This window comes from Hemitrygon akajei, chromosome 3, assembly GCF_048418815.1.
Source record: "Hemitrygon akajei chromosome 3, sHemAka1.3, whole genome shotgun sequence".
Classification (NCBI taxonomy): domain Eukaryota; kingdom Metazoa; phylum Chordata; class Chondrichthyes; order Myliobatiformes; family Dasyatidae; genus Hemitrygon; species Hemitrygon akajei.
In genome coordinates, this window is record NC_133126.1 from 168107293 (window position 1) to 168119525 (window position 12233).

The window sequence follows — 12233 nt, forward strand, 5'->3', positions numbered from 1 at the left end:
AGCCCTTTACTACTTCCACCCATCACATTTCATTTGCTTACTTCATTCCTCCACCTACCCACTTTCCCCCTCACCCAATATCACCCATCACCTGCCAGCTTGTACTCCTTCCCCTTGCCCAATGTCATATTTTTACTTCTGTCCCCTTCCTTTCCAAACCTGATGAACGATTTTGGCTCAAAACAGTGACTGTTTATTCCCTCCCAAAGATGCTGCCTGATTTCAGTTCCTTCAGCATTTTGTTTGTATTGCTCAAGATTTCCTGCATCTTCAGAAACTCTTTTTAAGCATTTCTGTACTTTTGTTTTCTATGAAGTACAGAAACCTGTAATCTTTGTCAGCAATTTTCATTTGATGTACTCACTTGCTTTTCTGTCAAGTTCCATAACAAAAGCAATGGTCAAAACATGTTGCCTTTGGGATTTTTAGTGCTGATATATTTTTCAAGCGGAAGTAGGAAAAGGCCATCAGGCCCTTCAAGCCTACCCCACCATTTAACATGATTATGGTCTCAACTCCTCTTCTGTGCCATCGCTCCATATCTTTCTATTCCTCAATCAATAGCAGCAGAGTAGTGCTGAGTCACCATTCTTTGTAAGAAGAAATTTCCATCCACCTTAGTTTTAAATGACTTATCCCTTATCTTGTAGTTACTTCTCCGTGCTCAAAACTCTCCAACTAATATAAGTATCCCCACATCTACCCTGTCAAGCTTCCTTAATATTTGTATGGACAAGGTCATCCCCCATTCGATTGGTAGTACAACCTCCTCACCACTTTGTACAATCTTCAATGTTACTATATCCTTAAGGTATATATGTCAAACTCAAGGCCCGCAGGCCAAATCCGGCCCGTGGTGGAATTATCTTTGGCCCGCGAGATAATATCTAATTACTATTAAAGCTGGCCCCAGTAATCGAAGCGCCTATGGCGTATGATATGGCTAATGCTGAGTTTATTCAGGTACCAGGTTTTCAGGGTTTTTAGTGTTTATTCGGCAGTCTTCTTCATAAGAAACGGAATTTGTAAAGTGAAACACTTTGTAGTTATAGCAGAGACTGAGACACATGAGAGCAGGCTGAAAAAACGGAGGCAACGAAAGCTACGTTCGCACGCGTCTGACTGATCCGGCCCGCATGAAGCTGCATTTTGCACAATCCGGCCCGTGACCTAAAATGAGTTTGACACCCCTGCCTTAAGGGAATCAAAACTGTACTCAGTATTTCAGGTTAGGGAAAGAGTTAGCAGTGGGTGATGTGAGAAAAGTAAGTAGTTTATTATTCATATACAGGTGGGTCCTGTTTTTCGAACATTCGCTTTACGACAGCTCACTGTTTCAAAAGACCTACATTAGTACCCGTTTTCGCTAACCAAAGAGGATTTTCGCTTTTACAAAAAAAAGACGCCCACTTTATACGAGTTTACCCCATGAAAGACTACTATGACCGTGAAGCCTTGTGCAGGCAGTTGTGTGCGCATGTGTGTACGTGTGTATTTTTTCTCCAAACCGACTTTGGCTCGCTGTCTTCCAGATTTTGAGAGTGAAACTACACCGTACATACAATATTTCTACTTTATATAGGCTGTATATTTATCATATCATTCCTGCTTTTACTGTATGTTTGTGTTATTTTAGGTTTTATGTGTTATTTGGTATGATCTGGTAGGTTATTTTTTGGGTCTGGGAACGCTCAAAAAATCTTCCCATATAAATTAATGGTAACTGCTTCTTCGCTTTACAACATTTCGGCTTACAAACGGTTTCATAGGAACGCTCTACCTTCGGATTGCGGGGGGAAACCTGTATTTCAATGATAAACCACTGCTACATATCTCCAATTAACCCCAGATAAGGAATGGCTTAATGAGGTTCAAAACTGTCACTATGAACAGAAGATACAATGCATACCTTGAGGTAAGAAATATGATACTCCAAAAGAACTTGCACATTTCCAATGCTCTCCTTTGTTCCAACAAAAGTAAATGGAACCATGCCCTAATGAAATTTAAGAATAAATCCACCATTAGTAATATTCTTCAAAACAAAGTAGAAACTTTACTTTTAATTAAGTATCAATATTTTTTAAAGTGAACTTACTCCTGTAGTAATCAATATAATTATAGAAACATAGAAAACCTACAGCACAATACAGGCCCATCGGCCCACAAAGTTGTGCTGAACATGTCTATAGCCCTCTATTTTTCTAAGCTCCATGTACCTATCCAAAAGTCTCTTAAAAGACCTCATTGTTTTGGCCTCCACCACCGTTGCCGCCAGCCCATTCCGTGCACTCACCACTCTCTGAGTAAAAAACTTACCCCTGACATCTCCTCTCTATCTACTCCCCAGCACCTGTGTCCTTTTGTGGCAACCATTTCAGCCCTGGGAAGAAGCCTGACTATCCACACTATCAATGCCTCTCATCAACTTATACACCTCTATCAGGTCACCTCTCATCCTCCATCGCTCCAAGGAGAAAAGGCTGAGTTCACTCAACCTATCCTCATAAGGCATGCTCCCCAATCCAAGCAACATCCTTGTAAATCTCTTCTGCACCCTTTCTATGGCTTTCACATCTTCCCTGTAGTGAGGCGACCAGAACTGAGCACAGTACTCCAAGTGGGGTCTGACCAGGGTCCTATATAGCTGCAACATTACCTCTCGGCTCCCAAATTCCACGATTGATGAAGGCCAATACACTGTACGCCTTCTTAACCACAGCATCACCTCTGCAGCTGCTTTGAGCGTCCTATGCACTCGGACTCCGAGACCCCTCTGATCCTCCACACTGCCAACAGTCTTACCATTAATACTATATTCTTCCATTATACTTGACCTACCAAAATGAACCACTTCACACTTATCTGGGTTGAACTCCAAATGCCACTTCTCAGCCTAGTATTGCATTGTATCAATGTCCTGCTGTAACCTCTGACCGCCCTCCACACTATCCACAACACCTCCAACCTTTGTGACATCAGCAAACTTACTAACCCATCCCTCAACTTCATCATCCAGGTTATTTATAAAAATCACAAATAGGGGTCCCAGAACTCCCTGAGCCACTCCACTGGTGACCAACCTCCATGCAGAATATGACCAGTCTATAACCACTCTGTCTTCTGTGGGCAAGCCAGTTCTCGATCCACAAAGCCATGTCCCCTTGGATCCCATGCCTCCTTACTTTCTCAATAAGCCTTGCATGGGGTATCTTATCAAATGCCTTGCTGAAATCCATATACACTACATCCACTGCTCTTCCTTCATCAATGTGTTTATAGTCACATCCTCAAAAAATTCAATCAGGCTCATAAGGCATGATCTGCCCTTGACAAAGCCATGCTGACTATTCCTAATCATATTATACCTCTCCAAATGTTCATAAATCCTGCCTCTCAGGATCTTCATCAACTTACCAACCACTGAGGTAAGACTCACTGGTCTATAATTTCCTGGGCTATCTCTACTCCCCTTCTTGAATAAAGGAACAACATACACAACCCTCCAATCCTCCGGAATCTCTCCCATCCCCCTTGATGATGCAAAGATCATCGCCAGAGGCTCAGTAATCTCTTCCCTCGCCTCTCACAATAGCCTAGGGTACATCTCATCCAGTCCCAGCGACTTATCCAACTTGATGCTTTCCAAAAGCTCCAGCACATCCTCTTTCTTAATATTTACATGCCCAAGCTTTTCAGTCTGCTGCACGTCGTCACTATTATCACCAAGATCTTTTTTCATAGTGAATACTGAAGTATCCATCAAGTATCTCTGCTATTTCCTCCAGTTCCATACACATTTTCCCACTGTCACACTTGATAGGTCCTTTTCTTTCATGCCTTATCCTCTTGCTCTTCACATACTTGTAGAATGCCTTGGGTTTTCCTTAATTCTGCCTGCAAAGGCCTTCTCATGGCCCCTTCTGGCTCTCCTAATTTCCTTCTTAAGCTCCTTCTGGCTGGCCTTATAATCTTCTAGATCTCTAACATTACCTAGCTCTCTGAACCTTTTGTAAGCTTTTCTTTTCTTCTTGACTAGATTTATTGCAGCCTTTGTACACCACGGTTCCTGTACCCTACCATAACTTTCCTGGCTCATTGGAACATACCTGTGCAGAACTCCACACAAATATTCCCTGAACATTTGCCACATTCCTTCCGTACTTTTCCAAGAACATCCATTTCCAATTTAAGCTTCCAATTTCCCGCCCGATAGCCTCATAATTCCCCTTACTCCAATGAAACGCTTTTCAAAGTTGTCTGTTTCTATCTCTGTCCAATGCTATTGTAAAGGAGATAGAGTTTTGATCATTATCTCCAAATGCTCTGCCATTCAGAGACCTGACACCTGACCAGGTTCATTTCCCAATACCAGATCAAGTACAGCCTCTCCTCTTGTAGGCTTATCTACATATTGTGTCAAGAAACCTTCCTGAACACACCTAACAAACTCCACCCCATCTAAACCCCTTGCTCTAGGGAGATGCCAATCGATAATTGGGAAATTAAAATGTCCCATCACGACAACTCTGTTATTATTACACCTTTCCAGGATCTGTTTCCCTATCTGCTCCTTGATATCCCTGTTACTATTGGGTGGCCTATTAAAAAAAACACCCAGTAAAGTTATTGAGCCCTTCCTGTTCCTAACCTCCACCCACAGAGACTCCTTAGACAATTCCTCCATTGAATCCACCTTTTCTGCAGCCATGATACTATCTCTTTTCAACTTAATGTATGCATATTACCTTGAGATATGACATCTTCTTTGATCCTATTTCTTCAAACACAAATATCCAACTTCCCTTCCTGATCATTATCTAAATTGTATTATAACTAACTGCCACCCCTTGGGCAGTAACTCTGCAGTGCTGCCAACCCAACACCTCAAGTGTCAAACATTCCTTGCTCCATCAAAATTCCAGCTGCATCATAAGATCAGTATTCAGTTTTTTTTAAAGTTACCGAGAAAGAAAAATGCACAAATAACTGCAAAAAGATAAATATCACAAAACACTATAATACCAAAATGTAAGTACCATACTCTTAATTATGGGGGTACATAGTGCAATGGAATCATTTAATCTTTTCTGGTCAATGTGTCACACACTAAAATGACAGTCAATAAACCTTGCTCTTCTGTGAATACAGTCAAGGATATTCTATATTGCAATCCAAAGTCACTCTTCAGTGGAACAAGCCATAGTCTTGGCTGACAGTTCCACAGAGAAGCATCTGTAATGCTGCACTCTTTGCAGATCCATTTTAGGTTAGATACCAAAACATCTGACCTCCTGCTCAATTATTACACACAGCACCAAGTCTAGGATCTTGGGATTACTCAATACCATTTGTAGTTATTAAAGACCCACCAAAGATAACATTTTAAAGTTCCTAGCAAGCTTTCCAAGAAGCCCACAAATGGCTATCTGCATATTAAAAGCATAAATGATTGCATGACCATGAGGAAAGCTTCAAGCATAAATGGGACTCTTATCTTCAATTACCAACCACCTAATTTTTGGTATGAGCAACAAGCAGTTGAAATTAATATCACATCTCAAACAACTTCACATGGAAAATATTTTTTTGCACTTGCTGCAAGACCATAGTACTTCTGCAATCAATACAGCAAAATTCCCATAAATTTTCAATGGAACATGCAGTTTTAACCAATTAAAGAAAAATAAAGCAAGATTGAAGATCTACTTAAGACCTATTTAGCAATTTCCTTTCCATCAATGCTACTAATAAACATTAACCATCAGCATTGATATTTCAATTCATTTAGCTCATGTGCTTGCTAACACATAGCTTTCAAAATATACGTATTGACTACTGAGTCAATTTGTTTAAGGCAAAGCACAAGTCAAATTTTAACCAGGTAACAAATCAGAATACATACAATTTTGTTTGTGGATCATAATTTTTCAGTTTCCATAAAACAAAATTACATTGATGTCGTGTTTTGGAGGATCTGTCAAGACCTTCATTCCTTTGATTGTTCCTAATTGCCCCTGAGGAGATGGTGAGCCACTTTCTTCCACCAAAACATTCTTCCTAACCTGCTGGTAGGGTTTCATAGTCACCAATGAAAGAACACCAATAATAAGTCTCTTGACCAAAATTTCTTCCAGCACCAAAAATGTTCAACATTGTTCAACACTTAATTTTCTTAAAAAAGCTGAACTATAAGGCAGCAAGAAGTTCAAGTTCTAAGCAGCAGAACCATGATGCTTCCAAAAAAAACAACAAAAAAAAAGAAAAATTGTATTTAGATTGGAATCATTCAGTTAAAAGATGGTGCCTAGAAATTCATCTGTTCCACCTGTCGGCTACATTCTGTCTCCAAAAAAAAATCTATTCCCTGGACTACAATGGAATGATTTGGAACCAGAATGTAATACATCAATTCAAAATCAAAATAAAACTGTAGATGGTAGAAATCCATAACAAAACAAAAAATGCTGGAAAAACTCAAGTCAGTAAGCCAGCTTCTGTGGAAAGGTGAAAGATCTTTGACCTGAAACATGAACAGATTCTCTTCGCACTGATGCTGCCTGATTTGCTGAGTTAAAAATGTTTAGTACTATTGACCATATGTATATTTTGGCAATGGGCCTTAAATTTAAATACTAATACAAAAGGTCAACAAATAATGTGCTACCAAAGTTTTCTTTCATCTTACTTAAAAAAAATAAAACAATTAGTTACCTTACAATGTCACAGAATTATAAAAGCAGAATATAGCTTAGAGATTTTACTATAATTCATATTACTAAAGTTTCATGAGATAAAATATAAAAGCACTTGCAAATATTTCAGAATTGCAGCATCTTAATATTGAGAGAAAATTTTAAGTGTGGCTGGATTCCCAAAAATAATCAAATATTAGTACAATTGAACTGATTAAGAGCATTACAACAATCTGTACAAAATACATATAAGCAACATTTAAATAGATTACCTCTTCTCTTGGTTGCCTGCTGTCATTATCACCTTCAATTCGCACCCTAACTACTCCCGATTTGTCTACTATCTCCTGAATAACTTTACCATTTTTGCCAATTACTTTTCCTGCAATAAAAAAAATGGAGATTGGCAAAGTTAGGGAGAAGTCCAATTTGAAAAACATTTTCAAAGTCATATGTTTTACAAATCAGTTGATGGGGGCAAATTGAACAATTCTCTCCAATTCCTAGAAAAGCAATTCTAAAAATAAAATCAGTTTAATTCATGCTTTGTAAAATAATTTAAAAATCACTTCTGAAACAATGGGCATAATGAACACATTTGACTGCTTTTCAGCATTAAACCTCATGTTACGAGTAGGAAAGCCATTTGATCCAATGTTTAGGAAGCAATTTGTATATATAAAGTTACGTGCCTGTACTGTGCTTCCAGAGAATGAGGGATACAGGCAATATGCAGGTAGATAGGATGAGTTTTGATTTGCATTATGATCAGCAAAGATAGTGCAGGTCCTAGAGCCTGTTCCTGTGCTATACAGTTCTATGTTCCTACAATCCACCTTTTCAAATTTATCTGTCTATTTTATCAATAAGATATCTATAATGATTGACATACAATGTTTCTGCATGGATGAGCATAATGTAAGCACAGATTGATCAGAGATTGAAACAAACAAACGTCATTTGGGTTAAAATATTTGTGCATTAGATTTACTTCCTTAAATATCATTGTTTGGTTTCACAAACTATTTCCACAGATCTCAAAACAACAATCTGCTGATTTGAAATGAGCATTTCCAGGGGTGAAACTGTATATGCCCTGCATCAAGACCAGCATTTGTAATCTCTCGTGTCTCCAGACATTACAAATTTCATTTATCACTACTTTCTACATGCAATACTTACCTACTAATTCTCTGGGAACTTGAACAGAATCCTCTACAAACTCAAGAAAACTTCTAGCTTTCTGGACTGCCTCTTCCGTCTGGAAACAAAAGATTATTAAACTTCTCATTTGTTACACAGAATATTAAACATTGCATGTAGTAATCACTTTTGCCAGCATCTCTTCCTCATGATATTTCTCTTCCAATATTTTAACAAAGTTCCAATTACATTATAGTCAAAACAAAATAATACTGGAAGTACATTCTTACTGAAGTACTTTTATTTCTATTTCTTTTCTAATAACATATTTATCAAGTGGACAAGTCTGATGCAAGGCACACACTTCAAGGTTTTAAGAGCAGCTTCTTCCTCTCCGCTGTTGGATTGCTGAATGGACAATGAACCCATGAACTCTACCACACTATATTTTCCCCTCCTTTTGCACTACTTATTATTTTTATATATTTATATACATACACACACACACATTTCTTAGGTAATTTATAGTATTTTTACTATGTATTGCACTGTACTATGGCTGCAAAACATCAATTTTCATGACATATGCCATTGATATTAAACCTGATTCTGAACTGCGCAAATTCTATTAATAGCAGTGAACTGTGACTGCGCTCGTTTATGGGACATCAGCACTAATTAATTTCAGGTTGGCATTATAATGCAGAAAATCTCTTCAACAATCAACTTGATGACATTACTAGATCAACACCAATTTTCTCCTGGATTAGACAGCTTCAGAGAGCTTTGCAAATAGTCAAGACCAGTAATACTTATGAGTCGCAAATTAAACTTCTATTCACAAATTACAAACGTCTCAAATGCAGACAAGTGAAATTTAACAGATGACAGAGGACCAGCTCATCTCACATTACTGTTCATTGCCCAGCAAGTTTAAACCAAACTAGAAAAAAGTCCTTTTTAAAAACTAGCAGCTATTATTTGAGTTTAAGTCCTCAACACAGGAAACAAAACTCCAGTTTATAATTAAACATCTCCAAGCTGGCAGTTTCAATGTTTGAAATGGAAGTTGAGTTTTTAAAGCACAAGTTTACCCAATTTTGCTGCACTCTATCTCAATAAATTTACTGCACTTTTTCTTTAATTGAAAAGCCTTGGTTTTCTTACACTGAGAACTGCTAATATTAAAAAACAAGCAACACAGTACAATAGCTCATGACTCATCATAGAGCCCCATACATTTCAATACACCATTTCATTAAGTGTGATTCAAGATCGGATAATAACTATTGTTAGAATTTATAAATGGATTTTACTTGAATTATACCGCGGAAATCAATAGCAGCACACAGTAAGTGCAATGAAAATCAGCAGTTAAGACGTAATTGAATATTTCTTCTTCCAGTAGGAAATAGAACATCTTCCAACTTAGGAGTAGTTTGTATCATAATCTCTGCAGTAAATTAGTTGTCACAGTACCATTTGTTACATCTATAAGGATGTGGAAAATGGATTCGTTCCCTACCTACAATGCATTCATTATCTCTTTTTTTAAAAAAATAATCCATTTGTTACTGTGATACAGATGGCACCGCACAAATGTTCTTGTGCTGATGATATTAGATGATATATTTATGATTTTAAGCTTAGCAATGAATGGACAGAACTCAAACTGATCCTGTTGAAAACTGAAGTGGTCAAATACTGAGTGAAACATATATTGCTGCAAATATGAATATCCTTTCTGTAATTGAAATTTACAACTATGCCAAGCAATAATTCTACTTTGAGGACTATCTCCTTTCACAAAATTGTTTCACTGAACAAAGCAGCTTACATTCATTATGCGATGCTAAGGGTGTTGCTCAACAGATTAATAGTAGAAATTTTAGCAAATAGATCAGAACGATGTATTTTTACTTTTTATTAAGAATATATACATAGTGTATTTATATGTAAATATAGGAAAACAGACATTGCTCAAAATTATTTGAATTTTAGATCTCTTTCTATGATAAACAAAGGATATCACAGGTTATGAAAAGATAGGAAGATCTAAAGTTAAAATGCCAAGTATAACATTTTTTGACAGGCTATCTTTAAAGATATTAACTGGCACGAATACTTTCTTGGTACCAACAATAAATTTCTTTGCTGTGACTACTTATCAGAATAAAGTTAGTTACCTTATGCTATCCAAGGGAATAAATGTAAACATACCACTGATTTTCAAATGAGATATTATTACTGGCAAAATGCTGAGCTGTATTACAAATTTCCTTGAAGTACTTTATTTGTAGCCTTTTTATAGATATGCCAACACAAACTTAATATTATATAACCTTACTACTATGGTTTTTGCGCAATCAATTTGAACACATGACTTAATTGTCACTAGAATTCTCATTTTCTCAGGGAGGTGACAAAAGCAAGCCGGTACAATTCAAGCATAGAATGTAGGCCATCTTTTCTTTAAAGTAAACATTTTTCTTCATGGTCCTACAAAGGTTAGCAGGCCCAAATAAAGTACTACAAACAACCCATAGGAGAGGGAATTGATAGTGTTTCTGGGATTGTCTAAAAGAAGCCAAAATATTAAAAGTGTCTTGATTGGATGAGGGAAAAATGATTAAAGCTTCATTTCAAGTTTCCATAAAACTACACCAATTTTGTATCAATGTTGGTGGATATTTTATTTAAGTTCTTTATAATAAAGTGCATTGTTAAATATTGCTTCTATTTGGGTTGTCAAAGTTTTAATGAAATCTATAGATTTATTAATTGTCTGCAAACTTGCCTCTCCATAAATTCTGAATGTCCCAGTTTCTTCATCAAGTTCAATTGCTGTAACACCAGAAACCTTTCTTGCTTGCTGGATATTGGAACCATGCGTTCCGATTGCGAGTCCCATTAGATCCTCTCTGACAGTGAATTCTTCTTGGAATGCAGCTGCTAGCTGTTTGGTACTCTGGCAGTTTGGTTTAAAAAAAAACAAGAGCTGTAATTATTTCAGCTGATTACAGATCAGACATTTTTAACAGATCATGGAATAAACAGTTTAAACTGATTTTTTTTAAATGGTCCTTAAAAAGAACTAATTTTGCATGTAGAAGATAGCTTATGGCATTCATTTAAAAAGGTAAACTTGAATACTAATGATTCTGTTGGTAGCAATTACATATGCCATTAGCAATTAAAATCCCCCCCAAAAAGAAACACATTAACATGATGTAATGGTGCAAATCTAGGGTCTCCAATCATAGCAACATTACACACATTGTATCAATCTCACGACAGATGAAAGCACTGCAATCTTCCTTGGTTGTTTCCATTTGAAGCCATACTGTATTTTCAAGAAAGGTCATTAACCTGAAAGGTTAAACTGTTTCTCTATCCACAGATGCTGCCCCACCTGCAGGATGGTCTCAGATTATAACCCATCCTCTTGAGGATATCAACAAATTATATTTATGAATGTCAAAAAATCCATGGTATACTAATTTTACAGCAATTCTGTACATACTGAAACTCTGTGTTCAAACACTCTTAAAAGATGATCTAACTAGCAAATTGGTTTGCAAAAGTTATTATTTCACAATAGAATGAATGGGAAAATATTTTAAATTAAATCAATGGCATGACAAAGGTTTTTATAATAGACAAGGGCCAACATATACAAATTATTGTCAAGACAAGTATTCATTCAAAATGGAATCCTGTCTCCATTAATGAATCAATATATTTATTATATTTGGCTTTATACTACCTATATAGCCCCCCCCCTCCCCCCCATTCTCTTCACCAGTTTCTAATTTTCAAAGACAAAACTGAAGCTGCAATCTTCTCTCCTGGAACTTGTTTTTGTTTTCTTTACCTCTCCATCAACTTTCCTCCAAATCCTACTCCTTTGAGGAAGAGAATATTATCTTCATCTGCATTTCTTCCACCCAAATCAAGCAGTTATGTTGATGCTCTCCAGATTTGAGATCGCTTGTAGTTACACATTTACTCCTCAAAATTAACTCTTAATTTAGAAAGTCTTTTTAATTAAAGCCAATCTTATGCAGATTTTGAGAAGTTAAGATCCAATGTCAGGCTGTGGCTTTATAGCGTATTTTTGTTACTCAGTGAAACTATAAATAAATTAATTCTGAGCAAAAAATTAAAATGTCAAATCAAAGAGGAACGCAAGTTAACAATGCACACCATGGTATATGTAGACATACTCATCAAGGACTGGAGAAACAACTGGAAAAGCAATACCATGTACATTTCTTCATCCATTCCACAAATTAAATATTCATAACAGCAACAAACAAAATAAACCTAATAGTTTAGAGCAGTTACCTCCTCAAAAAGACAAGCCAGGAATAAAAAATCTTTGTCTTTTTTGTA

The 12233-nt window shown here is 36.7% G+C and overlaps 1 protein-coding gene across 4 annotated transcripts in view; it reads right to left on the bottom strand.

The window, feature by feature from the left end:
- fxr1 (FMR1 autosomal homolog 1) overlaps positions 1-12233 on the bottom strand; it is a 76602-nt gene that overhangs the window by 21885 nt on the left and 42484 nt on the right. For all 4 annotated transcript variants that reach the window (XM_073041252.1, XM_073041250.1, XM_073041249.1 and 1 more), the window contains exons 8-11: positions 10636-10806; positions 7878-7956; positions 6968-7077; positions 1910-1996 (exon numbers count right to left, since the gene is read on the bottom strand). In XM_073041252.1, the coding sequence (XP_072897353.1) occupies positions 1910-1996; positions 6968-7077; positions 7878-7956; positions 10636-10806 (447 nt within the window). The remainder of the gene's footprint in view (positions 1-1909; positions 1997-6967; positions 7078-7877; positions 7957-10635; positions 10807-12233) is intronic.